This window comes from Epinephelus fuscoguttatus, linkage group LG23, assembly GCF_011397635.1.
Source record: "Epinephelus fuscoguttatus linkage group LG23, E.fuscoguttatus.final_Chr_v1".
Taxonomy (NCBI): Eukaryota; Metazoa; Chordata; class Actinopteri; order Perciformes; family Serranidae; genus Epinephelus; species Epinephelus fuscoguttatus.
The window spans coordinates 25,616,756-25,637,297 of NC_064774.1; the positions used below are offsets into that span (position 1 = coordinate 25,616,756).

The 20,542-nt window shown below is 40.9% G+C and overlaps 1 protein-coding gene across 2 annotated transcripts; it reads left to right on the forward strand.

Annotated features, from left to right (window-relative positions):
- The first annotated feature begins 7,524 nt into the window (after nt 1–7,524).
- paip2b (poly(A) binding protein interacting protein 2B) lies at nt 7,525–20,542 on the forward strand. 2 transcript variants are annotated; one of them, XM_049568477.1, is made up of 4 exons: nt 7,525–7,785; nt 16,347–16,513; nt 18,093–18,275; nt 18,398–20,542. In XM_049568477.1, exons 2-4 carry the CDS (start codon nt 16,358–16,360, stop codon nt 18,452–18,454), a joined length of 396 nt encoding a protein of 131 aa, XP_049424434.1. In that variant the 5' UTR covers nt 7,525–7,785; nt 16,347–16,357; the 3' UTR covers nt 18,455–20,542. The 2 variants fall into 2 exon arrangements, with proteins under 2 accessions (XP_049424434.1, XP_049424433.1); XM_049568476.1 differs by lacking the exon at nt 7,525–7,785 and adding an exon at nt 11,011–11,168.

The following is a 20,542-nucleotide window of genomic DNA, read 5'->3' on the forward strand; positions in this document are numbered from 1 at the left end:
CTCCCTTAACCTTTTCATAACCTTTATGCACACTTTCTAACTTTGCAGACAAAAGCAGGAAGCAGCCAGGTGTATTCAGTCAACCTAACACAAATGATGAACTTTATTCCACTGCTCTATTTTTTTAAAATGCAAATTCTTTGCTTTTTTTGCAAAGATTTCAGTTTAATAGTTAAACTGTAGATAAATGCATTTGCTGCACTCTTACCCAAAATGTATTTTCTTTTGCTGTATGTGTGTGTGTGTGTGTGTGTGTGTGTGTGTGTGTCATTTTGTATGTGTGGATCTTGAGGTCCACATCGATGCTGCAGGGATCTGATTTCTCCCCACTAGAGCCGTGATTGAAAGCATACATTAACCCCCAGTGCCTTCAAACACACACACACTGAGACTAGCTGGCCCCACTCCCAATGGGCAGAGGAAGTCAGACCTCTTGAGTGAGTCGAAAGAAAAGGCCTCTGGTATATACACACACACACACACACATCTCCATACACTCAGTCTCCTTGTTCTGTCAGATTTCCAAATCGAATTAGGGTGTGTATGTGTGTGTGTGTGTGTGTGTGTGTGTGTGTGTGTGTGTGTGTGTGTGTGTCTGGAAGCCATTACCTGGCATGTCTCCCCTTGCTGCCCAAAAACCAAGAGGCCCCATATGGATCCTGCCATCACCTCTCTCTTTCTCCGTCTTTCGTTCACTTTACTGCCTCTCTTATTGTTCTACATCTGTCCCTTCTCTGCTTTATGGGCCATTCTCCTGTCTTTTCTCTTGCATCTTTCTTTGTTTAATCCATTTTATTTGAACCCTTGCCTCCATTAATTTGCTCTAGTTAATTTTCTAATGACTAAAATCAGCAGTCAGGTGGAAGAATATCAACAGCTTTGTTACCAGATGTGGGCTTTTCATAATGTTAGGCATTTGTTTTGACATTATCTGCATTCGGCCTGCTTAACCCAGCGGGGGGCACAGTCAAGCTCCTCCATCACCCAGGAGACCCCAAGTTCTGAAACAGACCCTGAGTCGTGGTCCTGCCCTTCTCCTTAGAGGTCCAGACGCAGGAAGCCAAACACAGGAAGTGATGGAGTCAGGTGACAGGAAGGAAGCCCTGTGCGGCATTCCTCCCATGAATTCCACATTATCTCTGGGACCCTGAAAGGCCTAGAGCGACGGAAACACACCCATAACATACACATGCAAGCGTGCACGCAAACACAGACACACACTGTAAGATAATGTTCTTCCTCCATCTCCTCTAAATAGAGCCCAATCTTAGTCCCAGCCCGAATGAGAACCTGTTACTTCCTCTCCAGATAGTCTTCATGCAAAAGAGTCAAAACAATTTTGGGAATTCTTTTTTGAAAAGGCAGTTAAGTTGATTATATCCTGTTGATGAAACATATTACATTTATGTAAGTATGTGCTAAAGCAATAGTATAACATTTTGGTAAATATTTGCCTTTTTGCTGAGAGTTAGATGCTAACATTGGTATCACTAGCTACAGGCTACAGCCAGCGGCTAGCTTACTTAGGTTAACACAAAGAGTTGAACTAATGTGAAATAGCTAGCCTGGCTTTGTTTTGAGTCCTAAAGAAGTCACAATGTGCTCTTAAATACATGTAATGCCAATACTGTATTTACAAAAATCATGAATGCTTTTTAAAATCTGCATTTATTTGATAAAAAGTTACTTAGCTGTTAAGCTAACGTTAGTAAGCATTAGCTCGCTAACTTTGTTAATAGCCATTCACTGTGCTAACGCTACTTAAAATGTTGAGCACAGTTGAAAGTTTTTGCGTCTTGGTCTTTAACTCACACATTATACATACTACAATTTAGTCTTTGTTAACCACCACATATTTTTTGTATGAGAAAAGAAATATCTTTGGTATCATTTTCCCAACTGGCACTCAGTAACGTTAACATGTTTGTTCTTCATGGTTGTCTCCCATAACTTCACTGGACGCTATCAGATTGGTTCAAACTAAGTGGATTTGGCTTATGTCCACTTGCTGGGAATGAACAGTATTAACATTAGCAAAGTCAAATAAAGGGAAATTAATTGATTTGTGGCAAACTTTTAAATAAAATGCTTGGTCAACTTTGGGCTTGGTGGAAGGTAAGAATTTTCAAGTCCGAATGGTTAAGTCCAAGTGAAGTCACAAGGCACTGGCCTTAAAGTATGAGTCAGGTTGCAAGTCTTTTTCTTTTTTAAAGATTATTTTTTATGGCTTTTGCCTTTATTGGACAGGACAAACTGAGCTAAAGTCATCAAATTTGTGACTCAAGTCCACACTACCACATTTAAATTTTTGTGCTAACCACCTGTTGGCAGTACCCTCATATTTAGTCTGAGTGGGCAGAAGTTTGCTGCATAGATCAGCCTCTCACTGGGCGGAACGAGCCACCCGCTGAAGTCCCGCCTTACCACCGCCGGTTGTGTTTTCAATATGTCCTTTACTAACTTTTGCGGTGTTTGATCTTGCGGGGATGTAGCCATTTTTCTGCCATAGTTCGTGTCCTGTAGGTGATATTTTTGTGGGCGTGTTACACCAAAACCTGTTTCCCCCCGGCAATATTTTTGCAAGCACACGATTGCTGTGGCACCGCCCAGAACGACTGTGATTGGTTGAAAGAAATACAAGCAGCCTGAGCGTTTTTTTTCTCCAATTTTAAAGTGAGAGTTGACCCAGCCAGACCTTTCTTTTCTTGAGAAAGGTCAGGTGAGCGAGACTACCTCATATTTAACCTCAGACACGATAGGAAAATCAGTCTTCTCATCTAACTCTTGGCATAAAATCAAATAAATATATTCCCAAAATGCTGAACTATTTCTTTAACATAAAATTATGATGGATATGTTGAGCTTTTACTTCAGCTTTTCAGATTAGATATAATGCATTATTACTGAGCTTTTGGGGTGCTGGTATGATCATCTTTTTAAATCCAGGGTAGCTTTTTTCCACATTTTCCAGTTTAAGGTAAGTTAACTGGCTCTACCTTTATATCTATTGTGAAGACAGAGTACTATCAATATTCTCAAATAACTACCCGTAAGATTTTCCGAAGGTCAAGAATGAACTGTCAAGCTAAAGTTTTGAGAGAAATGAGAAATGTTCACAATTACCTGCAATTAGGACAAATGTTATTCTGCCCTTTTCTTCCACTTAAGTGCCTGATGGTCAGAATTTGCAGATCCACTCACCCTGCGCCAGTATTGTGAATTATAAAGTAGTAATAATTATGCAACCTCTCATAAAACAAATCGTCTTGCACAAGAGCTGCATGACTTTTTGCTCCATTTTTTCAAAGCAAACATGTTAAGCACACGAGGGGCCCCGAGTCTGAACATGCGAGTGTAAAACTCACAGGGGAACCATTAGAGGGGGAGTAGAAATATCTGCATGTACTTTGTGACTCCTTGTTTTCTTTAAGCTTTCTGGAACAAATGTGTAGCAGGAATATATTTTCACGTTCACCTTATTAAATTCGAACATACCGTCGGCCTGTTACTTATTGGAATGTTAACAGCACCTCTGTGGTGAGTGTTAACAGGACCTCAGACTATAAGTGCTTGAACGTGCAGGAATATTGAGTTTGTGCAGCAAATAATAAAGGCAATATTGTATCTTGGAGTGCGTGCTAACGTGCAACTTCCTGCTTGTGTGCACGCGAGGGTGTGTCGTATGTTCCAGTGTGTGTATGTGTGCATGTGTCCGTGTAAGTGGCATTGGATAAACTCACCGGTGAAGCCTGGGGTGGGGACACAGGAAAGGCTGGGATAGGAGATACACACACATATTACACACACACACACACACATTAAACATGACTGGCCTCTGACATCAAGTCTGGGCTATTGTGTAATAAAAAGAGAGGGGGAGCAATGGGGAGAGAGGAAGGTACAGGAAGGGAATTTATGATTTATGATTCAATAGCAAATAGAGAGGGTGAAATTTATAGCAGAGGAGAGAGGGAAAAGGGAGGGGGCGTCATGTAACACCAGTGGAGAGAAGGAAGGAGGGGGAAAAGAATGGAGTAACTCCTTTTCTCTGTAACTAAATAGTGAGTGTGAGAACAGTTGGTATGAGTGCATGCATGTTATTACTGTGTCCTCCCATGACAATATATGTGGGTGTGTGCACTGTATTAAATTTGCAATATGAGGCATCTCACATCAAGCTATTTTTCACCCAAAGACTCTCTAACTGCCTTTGTCATGTGTGATCAGAAACCACAGTAAAGAGACATATTTGACTAGTTTCGGCCTCCATTTGGATACAGCTTGTACATGCGGGTGTGTGTGCTGTGTGTATTCACAAGGACACAACCCATTCCTGACCGCAGCCCTTTATAAGTTTTCTGAGAGGTATCACATGTCATTGTGGATATATCAGCACACAGACACACACACAGGTTTGAACTGACACTCTGAGAAACATCTGGTGCTCCTCATTTAAAGTCCTCAACGCCTTCTCAGCACATATGTACAACCATGCATCTTGCATGCAGCTGAGACAACGCAGAAACAACAGAGCAAGCTGGACATCTGTTAGAGTGCTGATTTAGGATGACGTGGAGCTAATCTAAATGTTAACTAGATAAATGTCAAGCAGTGGCGTTATGCAAAGTGTCTCAAATAATGCAGTATAGTCACTTGTTTTCAATTAGTATAGAGAACCTAACTCTTAGGATGTGGTATTTACCTGCCCTGTCATTAATAGAAAAAATGTGCATAAAGTAGATTCTATTCTGTGATCTCTGTAAGCTAAGGGCTAATAGCTGTGTAACTACAGGAAAACAGTTTCAGACATGGAACTGTAGGCACTTTAATGTTTTATGGCAAAACATTATATCTCTTATTTAATTAGTCTCTACTTCAATAGGCAGTAGCAGCTACAGTTGTGGGAATTGGATCAGGGTGCAGTATTTATGTCCAAGGTTTTTGCTGCACAACTTCGATCTACATTGACAGCACAATAATGATCTTTCTTCCAGGGGACACATCATACTGCCCAATAACCACACTGTGTGTTACAGTCGCCCTCCTCTGTGATTTTAGGGTAATGCACTCTCTAATTTACTGCTGACCTGGAACATCTCCTCTCTTTTAGCTTTTGAGAGGACAGCTGGGTTGAAACAGGTGAAAGTTGTAGTCATGGGTTGATAATTGCGCAAATGAGCCCTGGACTCTTTAAATAGGTATGGCTGTTCAACCTTATTAGAAAAAGTAGTGTTTAAGTGCCAGGAAGCTAATGAGGAACATGGCCTCAGTTATCTATGTGTGCTACCAATAGGTTAATGACCATTTTAAGAACAAATGTACAATTTACTACTATTTTCTATCTAACTATCATTGTCAGCATGGGCTTCAAATCTGCATTTTGAATGCACTATTATGTTAGATAGAGTCTGAAACAGTATACATCTCTCTGCATACACCAACATACATGTCACTGTCATCATGTTATTTATGCCAAACAGTGTTTCTGATTCAGAACAGCATTTCCATTATTAAAAACATTGTCAGCTCTTTAACACTGTCAACACACAGAAAAAAATTCTGCCAGTTTAGCTGTTATCGGGCCAGGGAATGGCCATAATCAGTGGTGATAAGTGTCTTAGATTTGGGTTAGTGAAACTTTCTGATAGAAAGGGCTTTCATGGGACTTTCCTCCATGTCCTAGGAAGTCCACATGTAGGGAGGGGTGGTGGATGGGTCAAATGCAGGATTTTCACTTAGGACACTGCAGTTTGAGCCCCACGTGAAACTAATATTTACAACCAACCATGATCTTTCTCTAAACCTAACCACATTATTTTGGTGCCTAAACATAAGTAAAGTAAAAGTGAAGCCTAATAATGGCCATTGAATGTGCTGATGACTGCCTACTGAACCTACCAGTAGGTGTAGCAGGCCCTTACTGACCCATATCTATGAGGCTCATATCTATGAACTACAGGTAATAGCCATTTAATTGGCAGATAACATCCTAAAAATGTCTATAATCATGTTGTTGAGCTTTCTGTGGCTTGTCTTTATCTTTAGATTAAAGTTGTATCCAATGGGAGGGCACATTTTTAAAAGATTTTTAGAAATGATTACACCCAAATTCTTCAGATTTACACAGTGTTAACATTAAGGCTTTGCTGTATCATCAGAGGGATATTAAACCTTTAAAAAAATATAATCTAAGTGGTAAATTTGGACTGTTTTCTGCACAAAATCTAATAACATAACCTTTCTTTTTTTTGGGCATGTTTTGCCTTTAATCAACAGGACAGTGAAGCGTGAAGGGGGGAGAGAGAGGGAGAGACATGCAGCAAAGGGCTGCAGGCTGGACTTGAATCTGGGCCGCTGCGGCAACAGCCTTGTACATGGGGCACCTGCTCTACCACTAAGCCACTGACACTCCTAATAACATAACCTTTCTTAATAAGGAGTCAGGGAGCACACCTAACCCTCACAGCATCACTGCAAAACATCATATTCAGGTGCTGTTTTTTAATCTCACCTTAACCTTTGATCATCCTTCTCATGTATTGTGAATACATTTGCGTCACAGAGCTGAACTTGTATTTTTCCAAAAAAATATAAATATCCAGTGATGAGAAAGGTTGTTTAATAACACTTACTGCATTTCTAGAGGCATTTCTATAACCCTCAAGGACTCTTCAGCCTTGATAGAAAACAGCACAATGACAATTCCCTCCAAAGATGGGTCCTACAAATTGACAATGCCATTGCTCAATTTGTGTGGCAACTGTAATAGTTAGTTGTCTATACTGATCTTGCTTTCCATCATTTATATTTTTCATACACAAGCATGTAAAAACAAAACAAAAATAAATTCCAGCATACTCCAGGAATGCCTAGATCACCTAAATTTATTAGTTTAGCCATACATAATCACTTATCTGTGAGCGAACCACGCGTGTGACTTCAGGTTCGCTCTTCACATGATCTGCACCAGCCGTGAACTTTTAGAGCTTCTTTTGACTCGTGACAGTCAGTGATCGATGATGAAACAAACACAATACTGTGTTTGTGTGCGTGTTGTGAATAATTTACAATACATTGCTGTGGGGATATTTCAAGAATCCAGTAAAAACAAACACTTCTTAATGTTTATAATTCTGAGAAACAGATGTAGGCCTAACTCCAATGTAATTGATGATCCACAAACGCCCCCAAAAACCATTTGCACGCCCCTGCTCACACTATTATGAAAAGCTTTCATCTGTTGTACTTTTACTCTCTTCCTTTCTTCTTGCTTTCTCTTCCTTAACAGCCTTAAAAAACATAAAACCACAGCCTCGTCTGCTAGAGAAGAGTCCGACCTGGTTAAAACCGCCACGTTGTCAAATATTAACTAGTCATATTGATTACAAAAAAGGAGCAGCGAGAAAAATGGGTTATATTTTGTTTACTTACATGAATTGAGGGGTGGGGCGGGGCGTGTGTTCGTCTGAGCCAATAGCATTGCTAGGAAACGTTGACTGACGTAGATTCCAACCAATGACTGAAGTGTACAGCTGGACAAACGCAACCCACGACACAACGTTTTCCCCCCTCGACGTTTCGGCAGAGAAACAGTGGATTTACCCATTTTTTAGCCAGCAACGCGAACAAACTGACAAAGGAGACACGTGTTTATTTAGCGTGTTGGAGATTATTGGAGGAATTTCTTTATTGTGCGGGTTTTCTGTGACGTCCGGGACCGGAAAAGAGCCATTTTCCCCCGACAGCTGGTTTGCTGATTCCCCCCTATCTGCACTTGAAGTTGTGGTGAGTCTGTTGTTATTGGTGGAGTAAAGGGGCTGTTTGCTTCAAAACATAAAGAAAGACAGAAAGAGGGAGAAGCAAGAAACGCTAATCGGCTCTAAATGTTAATTTAACAGTAATTGACTCATGTTGGGTTCATTGTAAAAGCCTCTTTCTCATTAACTTGCAGCAGTGCCATGGCTAACATTACTTGAGGGGTTGTACCATCAGCCTTCATGTGTCAATCTGAAAAGAGGAAAAAACTTTCACTAACATGATGAAAATGTGGCAAACAAACTTGAGAATCTTCTCCTGCATGAGTTGCATTGTGGTAGATTGCAACACTGGAGCCCAAGTTCGTGAATATATGGAGTCTTCAAATGTTGGATCTGTATCTTTCTTTCGATCAGTAACACACTACATAGGATACTACATTACACACACACTGACTCGAATAACAGATCTCATGAGTTAATATTCTGTTGTTTATCATGATAATAATTTAGTCCCCCATATAAAAAGTCAACGAAAGTGTTGGTTATTTGTTATGAATCGTCAGAAATACTTTTATTTCCGAAGCCACGCAGGCATTTGTGTTTTGGAACGGAGTAAAAAGTGTAGCGGTGGTGTGGCGGAGCTTGAGGGATGTTTGTTCACATGCTGCGTTCAGGTACCCATAGTAAGCTCCGATTTTCGCCCGTCAACGTAACTGTGACGTGCAGTGTTGAAACGATGAAGTTAATCGATTGGTTCATTGGTTTTCAACCTTTGTGGCACAGATATAGATTTCGGGGAGGACACATCATCCTCAATATTTAAAACGTGGACATTTGCAGAGGATATGTGTGGATTCAAAATTCAAGACATTTATACCATAAACTGATGCAGAAAAGGCATAAATTAATACAGAAGTAAAACATATGCCCTTGCTTTGTGGTGTATGACCCTTGGCCTTGGGGTTACACATGTCCCTGAGTTGCAAACAGCTCAACCAACAACTGATAAAACCTTGTGGTATGTTGCAACTAGGAAGCTTTTATAAGCGTGAAGAGGAAAAGCTATCCAATATGTTATAATATAGCAGGAAAGTTTGGTGAAAAGTGTCAAATGTAAGCATAACTTGTGCAGAAGATGTCCACATGTATCTTCTGACTCCTCAGGGGAACCACCAGACCCTCAATGCTGGGAGCCAGGGGATTTGTTGATCAAAAGAAAACGTATTGGTAACAGTTTTGATAAATGATTTACTGTTTAAGTCACTTTTCAAGCAAAATGCCAAACACTAATGGGCTCCAGCTGTAAATCTGAGGGTTTGTTGCTTTTCTCTGTTATGTATAATTCAAAATGGAATAGTTTGGGATTTTGGGCTATTTGTATGGACAAGTAGTGTCACACACTCAGTTGTCAGTTTATTAGGCACACCAGGCTAAAACAAATGTAGTCTAATACAACGGTCCTACAACAAATCTTGCCTTCAGGAAGTTTGTAATGTGTTTAGAGGGTCGATGATTCAACTTTATGGCATTTTGGTGCTGTTGAAATGCATTTGTAGGAGAGTTGTTAGTCTACCCTCATTGATATAGGCATACATGGCAAATATTGGGAACCCATCTCAGTATAATGCAGTATAGTGCAACAGCAATACAAACTACATTCTCCAAAATGACCTTAAAATGTAATCAGCAACTCTCTAAAATAGCCTTAACAAAATCTGAACATTATAACGGTTATGAGGGATCATGTACTGCAGAGTTGGTTATTTTTTTGTTAAGTGTCTCAAATAAATTGGTAGCTGAGTGTACAGGCCATGGAGTTACCATCAGATGTCACGACTGAGCAGTCATTGCGGCAAAATGAATAAACTCGTGGCCTTGAGCTATTTACTGCAATCATTTCTTCAGTGTATAACTGTGAACTATATGTGTGGAGGTCACAGTGGATGTGCTTTGCTCGATTCAAAACAGGATAATCACTTTTCTTAACTGATAGTAAAACACAATGATTGTCCCTTGTTTGCTGCTAGGCAACTACAATCTCAGCCACTGTCAGTTGCTCAATTAGCGTAACTAAAGACATTAACTGCAGGGACTTCTAACCAGGGAAGAAAGAAATATATATTTCAGTCTGTGATAGTCCAATGCAGGTGGTGTTTATTTGTGTTGTAATATTTGTCGAATAAATAGGACAGGGGAGAAAAAAACAAGCCAAGATCCACATTTGCAACATTTCTGTTAACAGATAAAAAAGACAGGCTTTTATCCAATCAGACCAGACAGTAAAAGAACGAGGGTCAGTGATTTACAGTGTTTTTTCTGCTTGAGTTTATCAGAGCTGGATCTTCTTCTGGATTTCCTCAGTCTTGGGATCCATCAATCACGCACTGCTAGCCTCTAGGGAGGAATAGGAATGGAAATACTGTGGTGGTTCACAACCAGATGTTGTGGTGTAGCGGCTTGCATATCCGGGCCACGTCTGTTTCTGTGCATAATATTCTTTTGTTTTTGCACTATAAAGAAACATCAGTTCTTTCTGACTGCACTTTGGGTCAGTTTGTTTTTCATTTGCACCCCACATGCACTGTTTACCTGGGCTGTATGTACTAATATTTGTGAGTGGTAATGCTGTTTATCCTTCACACAGAAAGCTGCATGTTCTGAAAATTGTTATTTGCCCACGTCAATATTCAGATGGATTCTGACATCTGAGTTAGGGCTGTTAGACATGATTGAAATCCCCGTATAAACAAGCATTTTCCAATATCCATATAGCTCATGATATTATATATATATATATGTAATATTATATTTCCATTATATTTCCATATTAACACACATCAAATACTCAAAGCACTGGTGCATGAGATCAAACTCTTTATACTGTTATCAGTAGAATACAAGAATTTTGTTAGTTTTTTAATCACAGTTTGCTCAAGTTTAGAACTAGAACTATGAATCAGTTCATTTATGAATCACTGAAGTAGTCTATCAAGCAGAAAAACAATATAATGTGATGATTTTCAGCTTTTTCCTGTTTATATCATTGTATGCTGACTTTTTTATGGGTTAGGACAATTGATCGGTTAAAACAAGACATGCAAAGATGTTACCTTGGGTTGCTCGAAGTTACAAAAGGCATTTTTCACATTTTTAGCATTGCTTTCATGTGAAATCTGCTCGTAATTCCCACATTCCCGAGAGAACGCGAATGCAGCAGCAGACCACGTGACCGACCCAGCTCTCTAACGTTAGCAAGGTGGCTAACAGGATTTAGCTAACTTGAGCTACGTTGCATCGCAGCACAGAGTAATCCCCACTGGAGAAACGACGAACACGCACTCTTCGCTGTGCAGTTAATATAACTTTGTGTCACGTTACACTTCGAGGAGAACACCGAGAGCACAATGCCAGGTAACTTTTAAAAGCTTGTCGTGTCGCGTATTGTGTGTGTGTGAAGCTGTTGCAGTCCCCGGAGCGGAGGCTTGTTATGTTGACCTGCTTCAGTGATGCTGCCATGCTGTAGCAGCGTGCTAGCTGATAGCGGAGCAGCCGACTTTGTTTGGCCTCAAGCGTCTTAACAGGAGCGGACTTTGACCTCGGTGTTTTGTTAACGTGTTATAAAAGCGTACAGCGTCGTTTGCGTTTGGTTAATTGTTTGCATTTGAGCTGTTTTCAGGCAAAATCACGCAACGACTGTACTGGAAATAACTGCTTATAGCCACCCAGCCCGCTACCCTTTGTTGTTACTGGGATAGCTTTCACCTTAGGCCCGTCCATTGACAGCCCAGCTATGTGTATCCATCTATTTGCAGCTACGGGAAACTAGCCACTTAGCATTACCTCGGCTAAAACCGTCCAATCCCTTTACCAACTTTCCAGGTAGGCCCGGACACCTGGTTGAGCCCGTTAGCTCTCAGAAGGCGTTAGCATGCTATACGCTACGACGACACAGCTCCCATTACACACAGTACACTTAACTGTTACATTACATAATGTGTTGTGAAGCGTCTTACTCTGTCGGATTCAAAGCACATATTATGAACAGTTGACGGAGTTGCATTAACATTTCTTCGCTTTCTCGTGTTCTCTAGTTTTTTTCCTGCTCCATGTTGGATCTCTTTTGGAGATTTTTTTATTTTTTTTTTTAGTTTTTTTTCTTCACATGCAGGTACTTAAAGTGTCTTCTAAAAAACAAATGATTTGTAAACACCTGACCAGACATGTCCACGCGTGGAGTTTAATCCTTTGACCTTACAAAACTGTTCCTTTGTATGGCCTTACCTGATTTTGTTGTTATCCAACCAGTTTACAAGCTGTTTACAATTGGGATGAAATGAGCTGACTTGGAGACATGTCCTTTACTGTTTGTATTGATTTATGTTTTTAGGGCTGCTACCAAGAATCGTCTTCATTATCAGTTTAATAATGCCAACTGTTATTTCTTGAGTCACTGCTTGGTCTGTAAAACGTGAATCTGTGTGAAAAGTGTCCATCACAGTTGTCCAGAGCCTCATATTTCTTTGTCCAACAGTCCAAAACCTAAGAAAATCAGCAAATATTTCCTTTTGACAAAGTAGAATTATTATATGTTTGGCTTTTTTGCATTATAAATTTAAGGAGTAATCAAGCAACCGCCTAACCTGTGAAGTAGCAGACTAGAGCAAAATAAATGTCCAGCATTGTTTTCCAAGGTTTTGCTTCTAATGTTTTGACACTCAAAAGTATTTAATTTATACAAAAGCTGCTGGAATTAGTGAATTTTGATTGATTTGTGTGATGAATTAATGGATTATTGGCTTATTAAAATAGTGACTTTTGATGACTTTTTTAACAGAGGTACACCTCCAATTAATGTCATTTAAAATATGTAATCCACTCCTCATACATAAAACAAATATGTCAACCCAAGGAAACATTATTTTATGCTAAGAGGAGGAAAATATAGAGTTCATCTTAAAGATCTGCAGTGAAGAAATGCATAATCAAGGCAGAGCAGCATTTTACCTTTCCTCTGTTTATCCTTCACCCTCATCAAATCGGATCAAATCACACTCTGCTTGCAGGCATGGAGGATGCTGGGCTCCGCTAACTAAATATTACATGGTGACGAACACATGGTTATGCAACGTGAACATATTAAGTGCTACATGCTGTACGTGGCACAGTGCGCGCTGTCCCCACCTTTCCTTATTCATGCCGATTGACCCGCCGTGCACTTCTGCCTCGTCCAAGTAGAGGCATGTTTGCAGTGAGTTAATTGTTGGAATTGATTAGTAGGGTGGGGATTCCCCTGATGACTTTTGGCTTTATGGATTTCATACTTCTTTTAATACATGTTTCAAAGAGAGATGCAAAATGGATTCTTTTTTTTTTTTTTTTTCCAGATAGAATGTCTGGTTTAATCTAATGTCAGAAAATTATCATATAAAACAGAATAGCAGCTTCTTTGACTTCTTTGACAGAAGCTGGAACCAGAAAGTAGTTTAGCATGTTTGCTTCATGAGTGACTTGAATCATATTTTTAACTATAATTTCATCCATTTATAAAGGACATTTTGCTATAGATATATAGATAGACCTCTGGTGTAAACTTATTGTTGCCTGTCTTGTTTTTCTTACTCCCATGCCTAATATATTTAATTAAATGCTGCACATCTTCAGTGTTGTGCATTTGTTTGAACTGTCTGGTAAACTTTGGCAATCGATGTTGAAAGACTTTGTTGTTCAATGACATGTTGTAGACTGCAGTAAAAGTGAATTTGAACACAGTGGCACACTCACATGCAGACTTCAAACTCTGCTGGCGCCTTGCTCAGCGAGTGCAGAATTAAATTTAGGCCTGTCGTATTCTTTTACAAAACGTTCTATCTTGCTCTCTCACATGCTCCCTCCCTGAGTGTTATTTGCCTTCATAGCTGACATCTCGTGTAATCTCTGCACTGCATAATTAAACTGCTTCCACAGGTATACAGAAACACTGACAGCTTTGAGCCAGGCAGACACACCTCCTCTTAGTCTACTAACCTACTTAGATTATACGTGTTTATTTGAACTCCTGAAGAACAGTGTGTCCGTGCTGTCACTGTGTACTGTCAGTGGCAGTCTGCCTCGGGTTGGACTCAGCTCTCCTTTGTTGATTTTGTTTCACTGATCAAGGCCAAAATAACAGGAATCTGTGTCAACGTAACATTATGTCCTGTAAATCAGGTTTTTATTATATGAGTGAAGCTGCTGGGAGTCAGACCCCGCAAGGCAAACATTGCCATAGTGTGTCTGCATCGGGCTGACCCTGGGGCTGTGTGCGGCTTGGTTGAGATCATCGCTGTCCCTTTTTTTCCCCCTCTCTCCCCACTGAGAGGCCGCAGTTGAGTCATGACACGTCTGTTTGAGCTGGCTGGCAGTCTGAGGATTATGTCATTACAGAGCAGAAGTTCTGCGTTCCAAAAGTAGGGAAGCACAAATAATCATGTTTAATTGCCATTTTCTCCTTATTTGACTCTAGAATACTTATGATATGGCATTTTAGATGGTGTCATGAATTCCTGTTGCAATGTGAACTACCTTTTTTAAGCATAGTTATGTCGTGTGTGGCAGAAAGTAGAAGGTATTGTAACACCCAGTGCAAAGGAAGGAGAAGAAGTGAAACAGGATGGAAGTTCATTTAAGGCCCAGACACACTAAACCTGGCAATGAAGGCGGACTGTTATGTTGCCTGTGTCGCCAAAAAATTGCTCTTACAACACACCGCAAAGACTAAAGCCAGTGGCCAACTAGCACGTACTAGCACCTGTGTGAAGGAGGGAATAACTTCATACCAGCAGGTGGCGGGAGTCTGTATGCGTCATTCAAAAAGGGAAACCGGAAGACAGACAGGACGTATTCAAGAGCCTAGTTAGCCAGTTAACGACACAACCTGATGTTGAAAAAACAAAGCATATTCACCGTGCGCTAACGAACAATAACACAAACCATTTTAAACCGTTTCTGCTAAAGAGCTCAGTGGCTAAAACATAAGCTAACCTAATATAAATTATTTTTATTTATTTATTTATTTTTTGATTCGTTCTTTCTTGACTTGAGTTGATTTCACTTACCAATGGGCTCTGGTGTCTCAGATGCCGATTCTCCAAGCTCAATTGGCTGAAAAAAAAAAAAAAAAAAGGCGATGGCCAGCTGTGCAGGATGCACCACCAAAACTAGAGCAACAGGCACTCATCGGCGGCCTGACATTGACCAACGGCTGACTGTCAACTTGGTGTGTCAGGGCCCTTTCATGTAGATGATGCTGGCTCTTTGTACTTAGATGTCTGACAACCAGGTGTGCTTTCATTAAAGCGTCACTCAGCAAGTATTTAAATCATTCGATTGGAAAGTTCAAGCGCAAAATGTGCAGTATAGAATACTTGTCAGTGACATAAGCACTCAAAATTACTTTCTAACCTGCATAATGCTCAGCATTAAGAGTACCAAAGAAATACCACTGGCACTGTAGCAAGAACATCCATAAAACACATGTACTGAACCCAAAGATTGATTTTTCAACTGCATTTTAATTTTTTACTCAGTTATCTATTTTGCCTTCTGTTTAATCAGTCATCTGAAGGCAGCTGGACAGGTGTGTGTGAGTGTAACACCTGCATTGCAACATACAGCACTATTATGTTTGATGACTCACTGATTTATTGTAACTTTTCTCTCCTGACGCTGCTCTGACTTGTGCTTTTCTCTGACATTTATTCTGTTACATTCCTGGTTTTGCTGTTCTTGCCGTAGATTTGACTCTAAAGCTAAACTCTGTATGGAAATGAGGAAGCTGACATCATGCTGTATTTTCTCTTTTTATTAGTATAATCCAACTGATTTAACACCCTGGGTGTTTGTTTGCATGGGAATGTCGCTGTTTCTCTTCATGATGTCAGCCTGGGCCTGTGTGTATTTTCCTTGTTTAAAAATAACACACTGTGGCCTTTTACCACAGCACTGCAATTCGCCAACCTGAAAAGCGATTGATTGGAGTCGTAAAATGCCAACAACTCTATTAAGCTCTTGGTCTCATTTAGTTGTTTGCTGTAGGAACATTTTTAGATATCACAGAGTAGTTTTGGAGAGCAGGATCAGTCCCAGCTTGTGATGCAGTTTTCAGTCTGTCTCTTATTCTTCAGATTATGAGATAGGGAAAATAGTTGTTTTATGGTTTTATTGTTTATGAGCACTGAGACTCCATGAAGACTTTTCTACCCGTAGGAGCAATTTTTCAGCTGTAGCTAAAATGAAACTGAGATGCCGCTGATTTGTTCAATTTGGATCTCGGGCTGAAACGTCAGAGCCTCGATTCAGATGAGATAATGTAAATTTAACAGACAATAAGACCCAGCTGCGGGTTAAATAATGGGAGAAGAGTCAAAGTTATCTGGCTTCAAGAAGAGAACAAAATGAGGAAGTTTGCTTGTGTTTCATTTGCTTTTGGGGGCCCAAAATACTTTCAGCATGTCTTTTTGAGTATATATATTTAACCACGATGAAGTCGTGAGCTGAAGTTTAATGAAGAGTTTTTGTGGTTTACCTAAAAGATGCTGTTTTCCTGTGCAGAACCGGCTGAGATGAGCGGTCCAGAGGTGGCCAAGACACCGGGAGGAGGAGCTCCGGGCAAGGAGGGAAAGGAGCCGGTGGCTAATGGGCACGCAGGAGAGGGCAGCGATGCCAACCCATTCGCTGAGTACATGTGGATGGAGAATGAAGAAGAGTATAACAGACAGGTGGGTGCTCACACTATTTTAACTCTAATTTCTAATTTCCAACTGATTTTAGAGACCGAGAGACTGAGATACACAGACTCAATGTGTTTGTCCCTCGCAGTCTCTTCCTACTCTCATTCCTTCTTTCTATCTGGCCTCTGTCCCCACACACACACACACACACACATTCCCTCATGCCATAATCATCTTCTTCCTTCAAACACGGCGTCATCTTGGAAAATTCAGCCGGGGGACATGATTAGTTTCATCAAAGCAAAAGTGCTGGTATTATGTGCTCTGTCTCAATATCAGACTTCATATTTTGACTTGGACGCCATCCTGAAGGTCGCGTTCCGACCAACATCTGCCTGTGCTGGCCAACTAGGAAATGTCAAGGATAAGTTTAAAGTCAATTAGAAACAGTGTCTTCTATATATGGTTTTTCCAGGCATTTGTCAGCTGCTAAATGTGCCACTTGGTACATATTTTGGTCAGTTCTTTCAAAATCAAATTCAAGGGATTGTTATTTTGTGATATTTTTTGGGACATTTTATGCCTTTATTTGATAATGGAGAGAGACAGCTGGGACTCACTTCTTTGGGCCTTTGCCCCATGTGGTATGCACCCTAACCAAAACCACCCAGCTATCGGGTTGTCCGTAGTTTATTATTTTTAAAGTATTTCTGGGAAAGAGAGATAGTGAATGGCAAAGAGAGTTAAACTGGGGAAGTTGATGTTCATGGTTGGCTCCTTATCCCAAGCATGATCAGGCACCAGGGCCCCCCTTTCTCTCTGGATCATATTTCATCTTCCCACCAGCACCTGCAGCAGCATGCCCACACCAACAAAGCCTCCTGCATTTTTATTAGCAGAGCCTGCTAAGTGTTGGAATTTAAAATGTTAACATCCCTCCTTCTTGCACCTGCTTTCCTAGATTGTGACCCCACATCACATTGTGCTCTTTGCTATGTTGCCTAGATTAATGAGAATTTCAGGAATGTGCCACTGAATTACTTCTCATCCTTCACTCCATACCACTTGTCCTTTTTGCTTATTTGCCATTTCCTATATGTCCTCACTCCCCCCTCCGCTTCCTTCCTGCTGTCCCGCTCTCCTGTCTCTCTAACCTCACTGAAGCTCCCCTGTACATTTTGCTCTGCCATTTCATTCTGCACCCTCCTTCATGTTTTCCTGGCTATCCTGACGGAGGGTCTCAGGTCAGACTGATATCCACCCACAATTTAATTTTTCTTGAGTTTTCTTTCACTTAAGTTACTGGTTAGTGATGTATAGGTACATCACCCCCCCACCTCCTCTCAAAATCCATCTTCTTCCAGTATTCACTGCCCCTTCAGCTGTCTCTAGACCTCTCAGTCTGTTTCTCGAGCTTGCCTGGATGAGTCATGTATTTTAATGCCACCACATTTCTGAGAAGATTTCTCTTTGGGGAAACCTTCCACCTACTTGTCGCGCAAATAATCTCTCCTATATATGCCTCCTGCTGTCCATCTATCCCAGGCTCTTTTTTCCTGCCAATTTCTGTGCCCTTGCACATGTCACTCACCTCTCTCTCTTTATTCTCTCCCGCGTCATCTCCCAGGTGGAAGAGGAGCTGTTGGAGCAGGAGTTCTTGGAGCGCTGCTTCCAGGAAATGCTGGAGGAGGAGGACCAGGATTGGTTCATCCCTTCACGTGACCTCAACAACCAGGGGGTGGGGCAGCTGCAGCAGCAGCTCAACGGCCTGTCCGTCAGCGATCACCACAGCAACCTGGAGGAAGTGGCGGTGAGTCAGAGATGCATTCATTTTCACAACAGAGACGCTCACTTAGAAATTGATGAACACTGCAAGAGTTCAGGTTCAAAGGAATAAGCCCTTACTCTTGTTCCATGTCTTTTTTTCTGCAGAGGAAGAGCGTCTTGAATCCCGAGGCGAAGGAGTTCATCCCGGGGAAGAAATACTAGGAGTCCCCCTCACCCCCATGGAGCCTCCACGCGCACACACACAGACAAACACCAGTGCTCACATATTCTCAGAGACTCTGGCGGCCTTGACCGCACACACACTGATTGTCACGCACACACGCACACATGCACACACTCCTACACACTTGAAGTCAATGGCGTGCTGGCAGGCCCAGTTGGGGGGTGGGGGGATTTCTTTTTCTGTCTTTCTTTTTCTTTTATCTTTTTATTTCCTGTTTGTTTCTTGTAAACTGAGGGACATTGGGAACAGGGGTGGGGGAGGGGTGTAATACCAGCACCGCCCTGCTGCGGGCGTTAGCTCATCATTGCATTTCAGATGACAGTGTTGACGGTTACAGAGTATGCAGATCTCATTGATGTCGCTTTGGAACTGAGGCAGCTACCAAGGAGTGATGCCAGGACAAAAACGTTAATCCAAAACATCTAATTAACTTTAAAATGACTTCACATTCTTGTTAATTTGTGTGCTGTCAAATTTGCAAAACATCATCTGTAGGTCGAGGGTTTCCATGACAGTGTGGTTAGAGAACGACTAACATTTCAGGGGACTCGATGGGTTTCTGCAGCTGCTCTGTGCCGTCATCACAGTCAGTCCAACCCGTTAACGTTTGCTCTTGTGATGTCATCACATCACAGAATCTTGTGCATCTAGAAATGCGGGTTCTTATTTGTATCTGCTGCGGCTCCGTTCCAAACCAAATACAGACCCCACCTTCCCTGCACACTTGTTTTCTAAGTGATCCTAACAGACATGGACAGGTGTAATCATGAAGTTATTTTCCCATTTTATGTGGAAGTCCATGTTTATCTTTTGTCCAGTTTATTAGAACAGAGGTGTGAATTTCAATCATTCAACAAGTCGAGTTAAGCAAGAAAAATATATTTAGGGACGGTCATAGACATTTGAACCTTAAGAACTTTCTTCTCCTTTTTTTTTGTTCATGGTTTCATCCTTTAGTTCAATTTGGATTTATTGGGTGAAGTGAACAACCTTGTTACAGGGGAGTATTTGGTCTGGAACACAGTCACTGCCTCTTTCTGCTGGAGCATCTTGGTTTGTCCAGCATCAGATCAAGTGTCCATATCCAAATCAGGTTTTCAAATAGCCTCTCCTCCTCTTATTTTCTTTTTTTTTTCTCCATGTTTTTGAGGACGAGGCGTTTTGTGTCTCTTCTGGGTACAGTAACCTGCGGTGCCCATTCAGTCCTGTTTGCAGGAGGAAAAGTGAGGAAACAATATTGTCACGGCCAATCAGGATAAAGCAGTATGGAACACATGGCAGACCGTAGGGCTTCCTTGCTGTTCCTCTTTGTAGGTTGACGTCTTTTGAGGAAGTTCCTGTTTTTTTTGTTTTTTTTTAACCGTGAATCTTTGTTGTGGTCTGGCTTTCCCTGAAGCATCACCTCGTAGTGCAAGTGTAATATCTGTTAGGTTATGAACCAGTAAGAAGAAGTTGTATATGTGAAGATGCTTTTTAGGAAACCCAGATTCTGATCAACAGTAATCATGAATTATTTAGTCAGTTTTTCAAGTTCTCAGCCATCTTGGGTTGAAAATGCAGAGGCAGTATTGTCATCTTGTGATCCGAACATTAATGTTCTTCATGCCGCTGTTCATTTGTGGTGACAACAGTGACAATAATGTCTTGTGTATTTTACTGTATTGGTGTTAAGCAGACACTTGTGCACTTGTACTTCATTAAAATAATTAGTGTCTGACAGGTGAACGCACTTCTTTCCATCCATGCAGCTCATCTGATGTTCAGCCTAACAAGTACTCAAGTGTGTTCTTAAACCGTGCAGTTAGAAACAGTAAAATCTTGGTTAAAAATGGAACTTCCTCGCACAGTGTTGGACCACAGCTGTGGAATGGCACCCTGGTGAAGCCAATAGGAATGTCCGCCAGGTGGATTGTACAACATGAAATCATTTTTGGTGATTTTTGTTTAGACGCGTTAGCTGACAGAAGCCGTTAAAAAAATAAAAGAGGTCCAGAAGACACAAAGAGTATGAATTTCAATACAAATAAAAATAATGAAAAAAGATGAATAAAGATGTTAAAGACAAA

Coding starts and splice junctions, on each gene's coding strand:
- paip2b (XM_049568476.1), top strand. Junction 16,514..18,092: donor AAGAAGAGTATAACAGACAG/GTGGGTGCTCAC, acceptor GTCATCTCCCAG/GTGGAAGAGGAGCTGTTGGA. Junction 18,276..18,397: donor GCAACCTGGAGGAAGTGGCG/GTGAGTCAGAGA, acceptor TTTTTTCTGCAG/AGGAAGAGCGTCTTGAATCC.